Genomic DNA, 16,491 nt, shown 5'->3' with positions numbered 1-16,491 from the left:
GCCACTGCACTCCAGCCTGGGCGACAAGAGTGAGACTCTGTCTCAAAAAAAAAAAAAAAAAAAGACCTGGATTTTTCTCTCACTTTTAATTTGAGGGATTCTCCTCTTCCAGTTAGGAGATGCTTGCCTCCCTTGTATGGTAGAGTCTTTCTACTAAACCTCACATTCTTTTGCAGATTCTTCCCGGCAAGCACTGGCAGCTCCACTTTTGAACCTTCCCCCAAAGAAAAAGTAGGTTCACATTTGTGGGAATCATCTGAGTTTTTAAAAAGTGCTAAGTGTGCCAGATTGACACCCTGGCTTTGTGTTCCAGGAATGCTGATTATTACGAGAAGATCTCTGATCCCCTAGATCTTATCACCATAGAGAAGCAGATCCTCATTGGTTACTATAAGACAGTGGAAGCTTTTGATGCTGACATGCTCAAAGTCTTTCGGAATGCTGAGGTATTTTTCACTGACTTCAAACAAATTTCACAAGTTTGTTCTAAAGAGAATTCATATAGAAGTTTCAGATTTTTATCCTCCTCTATCAGCCATATTTCTGGTTGGAAAAGCCAGTCATTTTTATTGAGTACCCTTGGGGTATGTGTTACAGTATACTAAATATTGTAGAAGGCTATGTATGAAGACATTGATATGACTAGAATGGAAGGTTAAATCATTCCCCCTCAAAAAAATAATTTTTGTAAAAAACTAATTTAGTGTTAAACCTTTATGACTGCATTATATAGATATTTTAATACATTTAACTAATATCTGTAGTTTCTTTCCTCAAAATAAGTACATGTGAAATATTCAGAAATATGTGTAGGTAAATGTTTTTTATATATATGTGTGTGTATGTATGTATATGTGTGTGTGTTTATATATATATATATATATTTTTTTTTTTTTTTTTTTAATGAGACAGAGTCTTGCTCTTGTCACCCAGGCTGGAGTGCAATGGCATGATCTCGGCTCACTGCAACCTCCGCCTACCTCCTGGGTTCAAGCAATTCTCCTGCTTCAGCCTCCTGAGTAGCTAGGATTACAGGCACCTGCCACCACACCTGGCTAATTTTGTATTTTTAGTAGAGACAGGGTTTCAGCATGTTGGCCAGGCTGATCTTGAACTCCTGACCTCAGGTGATCTGCCCACCTTGGCCTTCCAGAGTGTTGGGATTACAGGCGTGAGCCACGGCGCCTGGCCAGTAATATATCTTGAGGATGGAATTGAGGAGTATCACAGTGATAGATTATGGAATAGCTGAAGCTCATTGGAGAGAAAGTGGCCTTGAACTGATTTAAAGGACAGGATGGACTATTGTATGGTGCATAGAAGAGAGGAGATTATTCAGTGATTTTGACATACCTTGGAGAGGTGTTTGGAAGACAAAAGCGCCTACTAGATAAAGGAATGATAGAAGTTGAAAGACGAAATGAGAAAGAAAAATAGACAAGCGAGAGAAGAATTAGAGCAATCTCGAATTGTAACATTATTCCTACTGAAAACCACCTTTCACATAGATTCAACACCTATAGACCTGTCACAGATATCCATAAGACAAAGGTGTATGTTGAACTTCTATACTACATTATGCTTGTGACATTAATTCATATTTCATGATCTCTGTGTATTTGATCTTGTGGACAAGAAGGTCCATGACAGAATTGAATGACAGGTCAATTGAGCAAATGGAAAAATAACTTGCAGATTCTAACTTGAATTTATTTTAGTTCAGTTTAAGTTGTTACCAACTGTCTGGCAGTATATTTGATACTATTGAAAATCTGTTAACCAAAATGGGAGGGTAAAGAAAGTCATGCTACCTCTTCAGGTAAATCATTAAGCCAAATTGAGGGGACCAAACATGATTTCTTTATTTGCTTTCTTCAGAAGTACTATGGGCGTAAATCCCCAATTGGGAGAGATGTTTGCCGTCTACGAAAGGCCTATTACAATGCCCGGCATGAGGCATCAGCCCAGATCGATGAGATTGTGGGAGAGACAGCAAGTGAGGCAGACAGCAGTGAGACCTCAGTCTCTGAAAAGGAGAATGGGCATGAGAAGGACGACGATGTTATTCGCTGTATCTGTGGCCTCTACAAGGATGAAGGTCTCATGATCCAGTGTGACAAGTGCATGGTGAGGGTCAGGAAATGAAGCAGAAGCTTGGTCCTGATGAGCATGGTGACCATATTCAAAGAAGAAGTCCATGCCTCTTTTGGATTGGCTTGAAAGACTTTTTATGAACTGTAACTTAGCCTTGGTTTCTGTTAGGTTTCTATGTTTACCATATTGCCTTTCTCCTTTTATCTCTCTTTCTTTCACTTTATCCTTCCCTTCTTTTTCTTTCCTTCTCTCCTCTCTTCTTGTTTTTTTGTTTTGTTTATAAGATAGGATCTTGCTGTGTCGCCCACACTGGAGTGCAGTGGCACGATCTCAGCTCACTGCAACCTCTGCCTCCCAGGCTCAAGCAGTCCTCCCACCTCAGCCTCTCGAGTAGCTGGGATTACAGGCATGCGCCACCATGCCCAGCTAATTTTTTTTTGTAGAGATGGGGTTTCACCATGTTGCCCAGGCTGGTCTCGAACTCCTGAGCTCAAGTGATCTGCCCACCTCGGCCTCCCAAAGTGTTGGGATTACAGGCGTGAGCCACCACACCTGGCTCTTTCCTTTTTTCTGCCCACTTTTCACTGTACACTTCTCACATAATCTGGATCAAGGAGAATGACAGTATTTTATATAGTGCTTTGCCTTTTGAATCATTAGTGATAGTATACTCTATTAGTATGAATCCTCTGAGAGAGTGAAATATGTTAATACATATAGGGCTCCTGATGAAGGAGTCAAAGCCTGAATTTGAGCCCTAGTGTCCCCACTAATATATGTTGAACACATAACCTTATGTGTAAAGTGGCTGTAAGTAACACATAGGATTGTTGGGAGGATAAAGTTAGACAGGGGTAAATAAAAACATTTTGTAGCTGTAAAGCCTTTCAGAATAGCCATAGCATTTACTTAAATTACTTAGTAATAGTTTAGCAGTCTATTCATTTGTTTTCCTATTCTCTCTCCATCTCCCCATTTTATTTGCCCAGATCTACAGATTATGAGTCAATCTGTATACTTTTGCTCAGAAAAGTCATTATTCTGTTTTCCTCCTGTTTTATCATTTATCTCCAATTTCTCATTCACCCAGTTATCACTTAGTTCCTCTTTTACTTTACCCTGACCTATTGCTAATTTTTTATTCTGGGCTCCCAGGACACTCTCAGTAAGTCATAGCCTCCATGTTCCCCCAAACTGTATGTTTTTCTACAGGTATGGCAGCACTGTGATTGTATGGGAGTGAACTCAGATGTGGAGCACTACCTTTGTGAGCAGTGTGACCCAAGGCCTGTGGACAGGGTAAGCTGCCCCTCATAAAACTCTGATCTATAAGTAGGAGAGGTAGCACATGGTATCTTACCTGTCCTGCTCCTGCTTTGCAGAATTTCCTTTAATAAGTTGTTCAGCCTCTCTGGGCCTTGGCTTCTTAAACTTTACAATAAGGGTCATAATTCTGTTCTTCCCTATTTCAGGAGTATGATCAGAGAGAAAATAATATACTTAGAAATCTGTGGAAGGAATGGCACTATATAAAACTAAGGTTTTTGGCCAGGCACGGTCACTCATGCCTGTACTCCTAGCACATTGGGAGGCTAAGGTGGATGGATTGCCTGAGCTCAGGAGTTCGAGACCAGCCTGGGCAACATGGTGAAACCCCGTCTCTACTAAAATACAAAAAAAAAATTAGCCAGGCGTGGTGGCATGCGCCTGTAGTCTCAGGTACTTGGGCGGCTGAGGCAGAAGAATTGCTAGAAACCTGGAGGCAGGTGTTGCAGTGAGTCGAGATCACGCCAGTGTACTCCAGCCTGGGCGAAGAACGAGACTCCATCTCTTAAAAAAAAAAAAAAAAACAGGCCGGGCGTGGTGGATCGTGAGGTCTGGAGTTCGAGACCAGCCTGGCCAAGATGGTGAAACCCCATCTCTACTAAAAATTCAAAACTTAGCCAGGCACAGTGGCGGTATGTGCCTGTAATCCCAGCTACTCAGGAGTCTGAGGTTGAAGAATCGCTTGAACCCGGAAGGTGGAGGTTGCAGTGAGCTGAGATCACACCACTGCGCTCTAGCCTAGGCAACAGAGCAAGACTCCGTCTCAAAAAAAAAGAAAAAGGCTGGGCATGATGGCTCAGGCCTATAATCCCAGCATTTTGGGAGGCCGAGGCGGGCAGATCACAAGGTCAAGAGATCAAGACCATCCTCGGCCGGGCGCAGTGGCTCACAGCTGCAATCCCAGCACTTTCAGAGGCCGAGGCCAGTGGATCACGAGGTCAGGAGTTCAAGACCAGCCTGGCCAATATGGTGAAACCCCGTCTCTACTAAAACTACAAAAAAAAATTAGCCAGGTGCAGTGGCAGGTGCCTGTAATCCCAGCTATTTGGGAGTCTGAGGCAGGAGAATCACTTGAACCTGGGCGGCAGAGGTTGCAGTGAGCCAAGATCATGCCACTGCACTCTAGCCTGGGTAACAGAGTGAGACTCAGTCTCAAAAAAAAAAAAAAAAAAAGACTAACCTGGCCAACATGGTGAAACCCCATCTCTACTAAAAATACAAAAACTAGCTGGGCGTGGTGTTGCATGCCTGTAGTCCCAGCTACTCGGGGGGCTGAAGCAGGAGAATCACTTGAATCTGGAGGCGGAAGTTGCAGTGAGCCAAGATTGCACCACTGTACCCCAACCTGGCGACAGAGCAAGACTCCGTTTCAAAAAAAAACAAACAAAACTGAGGTTTTTATAAACACTATCAGATGTCCATGAAAGGAATAGCTTACAGAATCCAGAACTTGGTATTCTTAATGTCATTTATGTTAGACAGTGGTTTAAGTGAGAAGAGCACTGGACTCAGAATCAGCAAAGGTTAGTGTTAGGCTCACTTCATAGGAGAGAGGGTGGGTGGCTTGCCTAAGTCATTAAGTGGTTCTTGGCTTGGCTCAGCTATCTTTATATGTGTGATTTTGGGCAAATCACTTTTTAAAAAGAAGAGATTTAAGCAGTATTTCTTAACAGTGTTGCTGTTGTCATGTTTAGGTGCATAGTTCTTATTGTGATGGATGCATTTCAGAATGTTTGGCTTCCTTGGACCCTGGACCCAGTAGCATACCCCAATCATTGTAATAATTAGTCTCCCTTAACACATTTTCATATGGCCCCTAGATTACATAGAGCAACTACACAATTAGTGCTTCATAAAACATAGATTGAGATACTTAGCCTATCAGTTTTGTCCTCTACCTTCGCTTTTCCAGGTTTAACAACTGTAGTTGCTTTCATCTTTTTTGTATATCTGTGGTATATTGAAATGACTAAACAGTAAGTTTTGATTGATTGAGAATTCTAGGTTTTAGTTCTTTTTCTCTCCTGAAGAGAAATAAGTAAGCTGAATGTAGTAATTCCAGCCCTTATACATTGGCTTTCTACTCCTATCAGGAGGTTCCCATGATCCCTCGGCCCCACTATGCCCAACCTGGCTGTGTCTACTTCATCTGTTTGCTCCGAGATGACTTGCTGCTTCGTCAGGGTATGTATTACAGGAGCTAACCCTACTTGTCAGAGGTAACCTTTCTGAATAGTAGGAAGTCTCTGCTGTCTCCTTCATAGTCATTGTCTCCATATGGCCTTGAATAGCAATAAAATGTAAGTTTTTATATCTGCAGTCCTTGTGCTTACATGTATCACCACTCCACCAAATAATACTAATTTGAAATGATAGACATGTTATAAAGCTAATTTTAAGACTGGAAAAACACACAGGAAGCTCAAGAAATAGAATGCCTCCCTTATATTATTGTCGTAGTCTAGAATTGATTATCATTACTTAACACTGCTGCTTTTAGCTCTCTGTATTTATACTGTTTCAGATTATGAGTTCTATGTAGATCCTGAGTCAAATAAACAGATGCCTAACAGAATTCATACAAGAATCATTTTATGTTTCTTCTGTGTTCTGGGTCTTCCTAGGTGACTGTGTGTATCTGATGAGGGATAGTCGGCGCACCCCTGATGGCCACCCGGTCCGTCAGTCCTATCGACTGTTATCTCACATTAACCGAGATAAACTTGACATTTTTCGCATTGAGAAGCTTTGGAAGAATGAAAAGTATGTGCTGAGGTCCTGTCCTTTTTTCCAGCTATGCTGTACCAGCGGAGCTGAATGTTCACTAGGATCTTGCTAATCAGTTAAACCTCTCCCTTCTCACTTTTCCTTTTTTAGAGAGGAACGATTTGCCTTTGGTCATCATTATTTCCGTCCCCACGAAACACACCACTCTCCATCCCGTCGGTTCTATCATAATGAACTATTTCGGGTGCCACTGTATGAGATCATTCCTTTGGAGGCTGTAGTGGGGACCTGCTGTGTGTTGGACCTTTATACGTATTGTAAAGGTAGGTGATCTGGGCTACTTAAAAAATGACCTCGGCCAAGCACAGTGGCTCATGCCAGTAATCCCAGCAGTGTGGGAGGCTGAGGCAGGCAGATTGCTTAAACCCAGGAGTTTGAGACCAGCCTGGCCAACATGACAAAACTCTGCCTCTATAGCCAGGCATGGCGGTGTGGGCCTGTAGTCCCAGCTTCTGCGAGAATTGCTAAGCCTGGGAGGCAGAGATTGCAGTAAGCCAAGATTGCACCACTGCACTCCAACCTATGCAACAGAATGAGACCCTGCCTCAAAAAAAAAAAAGTGACCTCAATGACCTCATGTCTCCTGTTCATTGCCCACCCCATTCTTGTTGTCTGTATATGATGAAAGATTCTCCAAGGTTAGCTATGACACTTCAGAGAGCTATACTATATTTTTCCTTTCTTTTACCTAGTGCTTTGTACTCAATAAACATTTATTCTTTTTTATTAAATTTAGTTAATTTTCTTAATACTGTGTTCTAATTTCAAATTCCAGCTCCACCACATTTTATCTATGTTTCCTTGGGGAATTTACTTAATCTAAGTATCAATTTCCCATTGAAAATAAATATTTTAAAGAATTCTTAACAGATTATACAAAATAATCTACAAAAGCACTCAGCCTAGTTTATGGTTTAGAGTAAAAGCTCAATATATGTTATTTGTCATTATTAGCAGAGTTCAGTTGCCCAGACTGTTCTCTCAGAACCGTAGCAAAATAGTCTAAAAGAATATGTATTCTATTCCAAAATTGACAGACTGCTTGCAGTTCTGTGATGCTGATGAGTCCTCCTTGTCTCAGTTAAAAAGCATTCATTTATGTGCTTCCCTCAAATTTATACCTCTATTCTTTTCTTGTAACTCCCCCGTAACCTGCTCTGTTTTTCCCTCAAAATACTCCCTCACACATCCCTGCAGTACTCAGTTTACATTTCTGGTTTATTTCCATCCATTCTGCTGTATATTTACTTTATCTTTTGTTGACACTAGTGTCTGAGAACTCTTTGTCCAACAACTACCAAATGCTTAGTTGCCCTACCTCTTTAGCTACCATGTAGGGTTTTAAGGGTCTAGCTGCTCTCCCATTGGTGTGTATGGGGTCTTTGGGCAGCTCAGGGGGAGAAATGGGGAAATAGGCTTCCTTAACACTGGTTGGACCCATAGGGAGACCCAAAGGAGTGAAGGAGCAAGATGTGTACATCTGTGATTATCGGCTTGACAAGTCAGCACACCTGTTTTACAAGATCCACCGGAACCGCTATCCTGTCTGCACCAAACCCTATGCTTTTGATCACTTCCCCAAGAAGCTCACTCCCAAAAAAGATTTCTCGGTGAGTCTCCTTCCTTCCTTAACACTACACGTTAGGACAATCTGGTTCATGCATGAAATTCACTGAGCGAAAATCTTCACGTAGCTCTCTGCTTCTTCATCCAAATTCCATCCCAAACTCTGGAAATCTCTGTCTCTATTTGGGACATTTGAACAGCATAAGTACATTTCCTCATATAGACTGTATCTCAGAAAATTGTTGATTATAGTGTTATACCTTTCCTCTTTTCTCTTTCGTCTGTTTAATCTTTGCTGGCAAGTCCTACCTCTGTAGGTTTTTGTTTTATTTTGTCTTTCACACCCATCATTTTAAGAAGTAAGAACCCTGAAAAACTCCTTTTTTTCCTCTCATTGAGAACACACCTATAAAAGAAGAAGCTTCACAGAAAATAATTCAGTGCTTTTTCTTTTTATGCCTGCATTAAAAATGGAAGACATGATCATTATATAAAGTTTGTGAACATGGTGAAACCCTGTCTCTACTAAAAATACAAAAATTAGCCAGGTGTGGTGGCGTGCACCTGTAATCCCAGCTATTCAGGAGGCTGAGGCAGGAGAATCACTTGAACCCGGAAGGCGGAGGTTGTAGTGAGCAGAGATCACGCCGTTGCACTCCAACTTGGGTGACAGAGTGAGACTCCATCTCAAAACAAAACAATAACAAAACAAATAAAATTTGTGGTGGTGATGTTTATTGTGTAAACATCATGGTGACTCATGTGTGTAATCTCAAAACTTTGGGAGACCAAGGCAGGAGGATCACTTGAGCCCAGGAGTTTGAGGTTACAGTGAGCCAATTATGCCACTGCACTCCAGCCTGAGTGACAGAGACTCTGTCTCAAAAAAAAAAAAAAAAATTAAGTATAGAAGCATTAAGAGGAAAAAAGTTATGTATATTCTCCACTCTCCAGAAAATAACCATTTTTAACATTTTCATTTTCAGACTTTGTCCTGTGTATTTTTTCTTTCAAATTGTTGAGAACCATGTGCCAGTTATATGTTTTGTCATTCATCATTCCATAAAGATTTTGATCATCCATTCATCTGTTTGCTTTAATAAAACCCCGGCTGAGCTCCTCATTTTGAGTCTTCTTTTAGTGGGCCTGTCAAAATTCATAGCTGTCACCCTGGAATCCCTAGAAATAATCTAACCAGAGCCGGGCACGGTGGCCCACGCCTGTAATCCCAGAACTTTGGGAGGCCAAGGCAGGTGGATCACAAAGTCAGGAGATTGAGACCAGCCTGGCCGACATGGTGAAACCTCATCTCTATTAAAAATACAAAAATTAGCCAGGCGTGGTGGTGCGCGCCTGTAATCCCAGTTACTCAGGAGACTGAGGCAGAAGAGTTGCTTGAACCCAGAGGCAGAGATTGCAGTGAGCCAAGATTACGCCACTGCACTCCAGCCTGGCGACAGGGCGAGACTTCAGCTCAAAAAAAAAAAAAAAGGAAAGAAAAAGAAATAATTTTCCAAACTGTCTTTTGCATTCTCTGCCTGCCACCAGGTCTTTTCTCACATCAAGACTTATTTGGTCTTGCTTGCTCAATCAATAGCTTACTGATTAGCTTTGAAACCCCAACCTTAACTACAGTCATGTGCAACATGTTTCAGTCAACATTGGACTGCGTATGCAACAGTGATCCCATAAGATTATAATGGAGCTGAAGAATTCTGTCCTGTCATCTAGTGATGTCATAGCTGTCATAACATAAGGCAATGTATTACCTTTTCTGTGTTTAGGTACACAATACTTAACATTGTATTACAACTACCTATAGTATTCAGTACAGTACTGTGCTGTATGTATAGGCCTGTAGCCTAGGAGCAATAGGCTATACTAAATAGCTTAGGTGTATAGTAGGCTATACTATCTAGGTTTGTGTAAGGACACTTTATGATGTTTACATAACAGTCAGATCACCTGACGACATATTTCTCAGAACATATCCCCATTGTTAAGCAACCTATGACTATATTTAAAAGGTGAAACGGAGTAGAGAAAATCGTGCACTTATCCCTCCCATTGTCATCCTGGGAGCACAAAATGCTGATAATCATTGTGGCCTACATATTAATAGAAGTACTAGATTTCTCATCTTAAAGTCACCCAAGTTGTCTACTGCTCTACTATGTTCCTTATCCTGAGTGGCCCCAGAGGAGAGCTAGCTTTCCCAGCTTCTACAATATGCTTACCTCTTCCTTTTCTTATCTGCAGCCTCATTACGTCCCAGACAACTACAAGAGGAATGGAGGACGGTAAGTCCTATGGGGGGATAGGAGGATCCTAAGGGATTGACCAAGAGCTTGAATGGAGCAAGAAAACAAACAACTACCCACTCAGCTCCACTTCTAGGACTGGGTATTCTCTGCAGAATAGCCCAGGATAGCGCTAGCACTATGGAAGAACTAAACTTCAGTAGATGTGGTCCCATTATGGAGCCTTAGTTGGAGCAACAGAGAGATGTGCAGAGATTTAAAACAGAACTCCAGACTCAGAAAAGTTTCTTTTAGATGTTTGTGAGCTTTCCCCATTACCTCAAGGTATATCAGCTCTTGGTGCCTCTGTCAAGGAACAGATGTAGCGAGTACAGTTTTCACTGAGGTATGAACTGTGGGTTCATTTTTGCTTATTTTGTACGTGAGGATTATTCCTGAAGAAAGATGACAGAAGGCTTTTTCTTCAGTCTCCTCATCTTTTGAATGGGGGCATAACAACTGCTTTACCTACACCAATAGCTTACCATAAGGGAGAAAATATTAGACTATTGAGGTGAAAAAGGGAAGCAGGAAAATTTAAAATTCCATTTAAATATTTATTATTGTAGTTGGATTATTGGCATCACAGGGTTGTGCCATACTTTTCTAGTCATGAAGCAGTCATTTAGAACCAGCTAAGCAATTTTATTAGCCCTTGTATATTTTATGGATTTCTATATCATTTGTGCATATTCCTAAGAGAAATAATAAAAGTTGAATTTTACAAATAAAATTAAATTTCAAGTAAAGGTAGTGATTTGTTCAAATAATAATAAAGCAAAAATGAGAGTCAAGTTTCTTACCTCAAGCTCTAACTGCTGGACTCCAGGATCTCAAGCCATCCTGAGACCTCCTTCCCTTCATCCCCTTTTCCTCCTCAAGTGTCTTGCACTAAATTCAAATATCCTTCTGGCAGATCATCCTGGAAGTCTGAGCGCTCAAAGCCACCCCTAAAAGACTTGGGCCAGGAGGATGATGCTCTACCCTTGATTGAAGAGGTTCTAGCCCGTCAAGAGCAAACAGCCAGTGAGATACCCAGCCTGGAGGAGCCAGAACGGGAGGGGGCCACCGCTAACGTCAGTGAGGGTGAAAAAAAAACAGAGGAAAGTAGTCAAGAACCCCAATCAACCTGTACCCCTGAGGAACGACGGCATAACCAACGGGAACGACTCAACCAGATCTTGCTCAATCTCCTTGAAAAAATCCCTGGAAAAAATGGTAAGAATAATCAGGTTCATATCTAGGGTTTAAGATAAATGCGAAATGAGAGGGAATGGAAAAAAAAATTGTAATTACTGGTTCAGCATCCAAAATATTCTAAGAAAATGGTATAGTTCTTTCATAGGCTTGCTTTTAGTTATATCTTGGGAGTGAAACTGGAAGGTGAGATGATCTCCTCTAAAGAACCACCTTTTTCATGTAGGGCTGGAGGATGGTCTAAATTGCTTATAGGTCAGAAAAGGAATCATTGAGTTCCTGTGCTCTCCTTAGAGCTCAAATCTGGAATAAGGAGTAGGAGAGTGGTATTTGATGAGCCTTTTTGGTTCTGTTTTCAGCCATTGATGTGACCTACTTGCTGGAGGAAGGATCAGGCAGGAAACTGCGAAGGCGTACTTTGTTCATCCCAGAAAACAGCTTTCGAAAGTGACCCTCAAAGAATGAGAACCTCAAGCATCTGGGATCCAGTGGACTGATAAGCTAATCAGTCCTGCCTCCTGCTCTCTGGGTATAGACCGGGGTGGGAAGGGTCTGTCCGGGCAAGGGGAATGGGGCCATGTTGTTGACATTAGGTACTTAATAAGCCTTGGAGCTAGTGGAGAGGGAGAGGAAGGGGTTCTGTCCAAGACAGTTCAGGTTAATTAATTTTCCTCTCCATTGCTTCACCTTAAGGGTTAATGTAGAGAGGAGGGAGAACCACACTGATGACCAGAACCTACTGGTACTTTATAGCATTTGCCCCTCCCCACAGCTTAAGTTTTTCTGTCATCCTCAGATCCCACAGGCATTGCTAAGAAGCTACTTCCTATACCCAGGCATAACTCAGAATCCAAAGGAATAGGACCAGGACCCTATTCCTACCCCGTCTATTCTCTATTGGCTCCAAGAGCTACCCCAGAGACCTTAAACAGAAACAGTAGCTGGGGCTTCTTCCCAGATACCTGACTAGGGAAGTTTCTCTCTCCTTTCTTGCCCAACCAGGTCAAAATAAAATGTGAGTTGACAGCTCAAAGCACTTGTAACTGCTGCCCCCCTCCCTACCTCTACTCCCCAAAATGGAATCATGGGATAGGGAAGGCCCCCATGGGGTCAGAAGGGCATGGTAGTTCTTGCAATTATTTTTGTTTTACCCTTCATAACCTGTCGGACATATTTTTTTCTAATGAGAAAGCCAGGCCCCCGCCAGCACACATGCTGTTTTTAATGCGCTGTAGTTCTTGTGTGTCTGCTGTGCTGTGCAAATGGAGATTCAGTTCAAAACAAAATCATTTAAAAACCTACATAAAAAGAACTCTAAACCCACCCCGGCAACAAAAGTCACTACATAAACTGTTCAGCAGTATTCACCTATCAGAGTATTTGTTGTGAGTATAGATTATCAATTGAAAACACTACTCTTGTTTTCTTAATTGTACAGTTTTCAATGTCCCTTTCTTAAAGAGACGGTGTATTTCTCTTCACCCCTAGTCCCATCTTCCCTCACCCTCCTGAATGACATCAGGAGGTATATCCAGGGTGTCTCCTTCCTTCCTACTCTCTTGACCAGAAGTTACCAGACTATACTGTCTCTTTAAAAATAAAATTTAAAAAGCTTTGTTGTCTTTTCAGACATACATATGCATATATGTTTTAGATGTTCTTATAAGAGAAAAGATGGTTTTTAAATGTGCCAAGTTGTGTGTGTGTGTGTGTGTATATATGTGTGTGTATGTGTGTGTGTGTGTGTGTATATATACACACACACACACACACCTGCTGCGTGATTGGTAAGCAATACAATAGTAAACATGTCCCCATTACTTTTTTCTAATATTGGACCAATGCTGTCCTGATTGTACATTTCCCCCTATGGTGACGATGCTCTGACTCGTTTAGGTAGACACAATGACCACCTTCCATTCCATTGAATATTTTTTTCTTTTTCCCCTTTCTGTGTCATTCTTGAGGAAAAAACAAAAGAGATAGGGGATGCCAATGATCCCCTTGAGCAGAGAAAAAAAGCAAAATAAATATTTTATTAAAGAAAAAAAGAGAATTAAGAAAATAGTTTGGAGTATTTTCTTACTGTAGAGAAGCACTGTACATTACTAAGAGACCTGGGTATAAGATACTCACATGTGGAGCTGGAAAAATCGCATGTCCAAGCCCGTTTGAGTGGTTTCTTTTGTTTTTCATTGCAGGGAGTGGGTGGGAGGGAGGTGGGACTAGGGGCACTTTGGGGGTCTCCTTTTAGTCAAAAGCGAGAAAATGACAAGAAAGAGATTAAAATTCAATGTTTCCTTTATAGTGTTAAACACTAAAATTTTAAAAAAGATGAAAAAGAAAAAAAACTTTGTAAAATGCGAGAACAGAAGCAAAAGACACTACGCTCTGTCATTTTATCTTTCTTTTGTTGAAAGACTAAAAAAAAAACTGAAATGTTTTTTAGACAATCAAATGTTAGGTAAGTGCAAAAACTTGTTTTTTCTTACTGGTGTAGAAATTAATGCCTTTTTTTATTTTTCAGTTATTTTATAATAACGAAATAAAAAGAACCCCCCAGCTGCCAGGCGGGTTTTGGTGTTTGAAATGCGGGGCAAAGCACTACATCACTGCAAATAGATACAGAGTTAGTCTGCATGTCTGTAGGCTGTGTGATTGCGGAAAATATAAATGCTGCTAATATATTTCCTTTTTACAAAAGCATATCTAAATAGATGATTGTTTTGATGTTAATCTTTGTAAATTATGTATTACCAATTTTAACATTGGATGTAATTGCATACAAAGCTTGCATCTCAATCCTTGAAAGTCTAGTATTAAATGGAAAAAACTTTTCCTAACTGTGGACTGATGAGCTTGCTATTTTTTTCCTCCTTCTTATCCCCCATTTATCTTCCAAGAACAACTTCATCCTGTTTCCAAGGGGATCTTTCTGAAACAACATCATAAACATGCTAGGCTGCACATGAGCACACTCACTGCTGTTGACTACTGGATAAAGTCAGTACTAGGATCTTTCTAGTCTGGACCCAGCCTAATCAATCAGCACAATAACAACACACACCAAATGTCCAGTTGCTTTTTTGTTTTTTATTTTTGAGACAGAGTCTCCCTGTTACCCAAGCTGGAATGCAATGGCACAATCTCAGCTCACTGCAACCTCCACATCTCGGACTCAAATGAGCCTTCTGCCTCAGCCTCCCAAGTAGCTGGAACTACAGGCATGCACCACCATGCCTGGCTAATTCTTGTACTTTTTGCGCAGACAGGGTTTCACTATATGCCCAAGCTAGTCCAACTGTTTTGTTGGTTTTTGGGGGTTTTTTTATTTCTTTTTTTTTTTTGTTTTTGAGACAAGGTCTCACTGTGTTGCCCTGTCCAGAGTGCAGTGATGCATTACAGCTCACTACAACCTCAACCTCCTCAACCTCCTGGGCTCCAGCAATCCTCCCGACTCAGCCTCCTGAGTTGCTAGGACTAGAGGGGCACACCACCACGCCTGGCTAATGTTTTTATTTTTTGTAGAGACAGGGGTCTCCCTGTGTTGCCCAAGCTAGTCTCAAATTCTTGGGCTCAAGTGATCCAGTCACCTCAGCCTCCCAAAGTTCTGGGACTACAGGCATGAGCCACCACAGCTGCCCAGCTGTTTCTTTTCTTTTCTTTTTTTTTTTTTGAGATGGAGTCTCGCTCTCACCCCAGGCTGCACCCAGTGGTGCAGCCTTGGCTCACTGCAACCTCTGCCTCCTGGGTTCAAGGGATTCTCCTGCCTCAGCCTCCCAAGTAGCTGGGATTATAGGCACCAACCACCATGCCCAGCTAATTTTTTTTGTATTTTAGTAGAGACAGGAGTTTCACCATATTGGCCAGGCTGGTCTCGAACTCCTGACCGCAAGTGATCCGCCCACCTCCACCTCCCAGAGTGCTGGGATTACAGGCCTGAGCCACCACACCTGGCCCCAGCTATTTCTTAAACATGCCATGCAGGCAGATCACCTAAGGTCTCAAAAAACAGAAACAAAAAACCATGCCATGCTCTTCTACATCTCCATCCTTGGTACACACATGCATCATCATCTCATTAATTCTCAGCAACAACCACTGAGGCTGGCAATATATAACTTTAGGCTACGTTTTTTTAGGCCACTGTGTGTTAGACCATTTCTGTCATAAGCAGTTTCCATATATTTGTTTATTAATCCTCACAAAAACCCTTTGTGGGGTACCAAATTCCAATTTTATGAGGAAATTGAAGCAAAAGACAATTTAGGTAACTTGCCCAAGATCACACAGTTAATCTTCATAATAACCCTCTAAAGTTATTCCCATTTTCTAAGAGTGAAAACTGAAGCTCAGGAAGGTTAAGTAACTTGCCAAAGGTCACCCAGTAACTAGGGTTGGAGCCAGAACTCCAAAGTCTGTGTACTCCTCCACAAATAGAAAAGTGTCATAAGTAGACAAAGTGACCCTACTAATTAAGGAAGATAAACTCATTCCTGCAGATAACTGAAAAGCCTACCAAAACTTTGTCCCAGACATAAGTTAAACATTTAGGCTGGGAGTTCAGCTAGAGTACAGTTGCTCAGAAGTAGCAAGACAGCTTACTCCAACAGTTCAATCTCTACACCTATAAGGACTTGAGGTTCAAGATGAGATCAGAGGGCCCTACTGTTACATAATGGTTTCTTCATGACTGCAAAAACAATATGTTACTGTTACATTTTTTTGAGATTATCTTTAATTTTTTCTTTTTTTTTTTTTTTGAGACAGTTTTGCTCTTGTTGCCCAGGCTGGAGTGCAGTGGGGCGATCGCGGCTCACCACCACCTCTGCCTCCCAGGTTCAAGCAATTCTCCTGCCTCAGCCCCCCAGATAGCTGGGATTACAGGCATGTGCCACTGTGCCCAGCTAATTTTGTATTTTTCGTAGAGATGGGGTTTCTCCATGTCGGTCAGGCTGGTCTCAAACTCCTGACCTCAGGTGATCCATCCACCTCAGCCTCCCAAAGTGCTGCGATTACAGGCATGAGGCACCGCGCCCTGATGCTTTTCTTTAATTTTTGACCTTTGGAACTATTGCAATTGTTCCTTTTTTTTTTTTTTTTTGAGACGGAGTCTGGCTCTGTTGCCCAGGCTGGAGTGCAGTGGCCGGATCTCAGCTCACTGCAAGCTCCGCCTCCCGGGTTTACACCATTCTCCTGCCTCAGCCTCCCAAGTAGCTGG

The 16,491-nt window shown here is 41.7% G+C and overlaps 1 protein-coding gene across 2 annotated transcripts in view; it reads left to right on the top strand.

Moving 5' to 3' along the window:
• ASH1L (ash1 (absent, small, or homeotic)-like (Drosophila)) overlaps nt 1-14,118 on the top strand; it is a 251,011-nt gene extending 236,893 nt beyond the window's left edge. For both annotated transcript variants that reach the window (XM_011928346.1, XM_011928345.1), the window contains exons 18-28: nt 177-231; nt 314-446; nt 1,879-2,127; nt 3,307-3,393; nt 5,514-5,604; nt 6,045-6,183; nt 6,298-6,470; nt 7,651-7,817; nt 10,033-10,073; nt 10,990-11,291; nt 11,630-14,118. In XM_011928346.1, coding sequence (XP_011783736.1) covers nt 177-231; nt 314-446; nt 1,879-2,127; nt 3,307-3,393; nt 5,514-5,604; nt 6,045-6,183; nt 6,298-6,470; nt 7,651-7,817; nt 10,033-10,073; nt 10,990-11,291; nt 11,630-11,721 — 1,529 coding nt within the window. In that variant the 3' untranslated portion in view covers nt 11,722-14,118. The remainder of the gene's footprint in view (nt 1-176; nt 232-313; nt 447-1,878; nt 2,128-3,306; nt 3,394-5,513; nt 5,605-6,044; nt 6,184-6,297; nt 6,471-7,650; nt 7,818-10,032; nt 10,074-10,989; nt 11,292-11,629) is intronic.
• Nucleotides 14,119-16,491: the final 2,373 nt, after the last annotated feature.

The sequence above is a fragment of the Colobus angolensis genome, unplaced genomic scaffold (genome assembly GCF_000951035.1).
Source record: "Colobus angolensis palliatus isolate OR3802 unplaced genomic scaffold, Cang.pa_1.0 Scaffold77, whole genome shotgun sequence".
NCBI classification, from domain to species: Eukaryota; Metazoa; Chordata; class Mammalia; order Primates; family Cercopithecidae; genus Colobus; species Colobus angolensis.
Note: the sequence above shows the minus strand (reverse complement) of the source record. Positions and strands in the feature narration are given on the sequence as shown.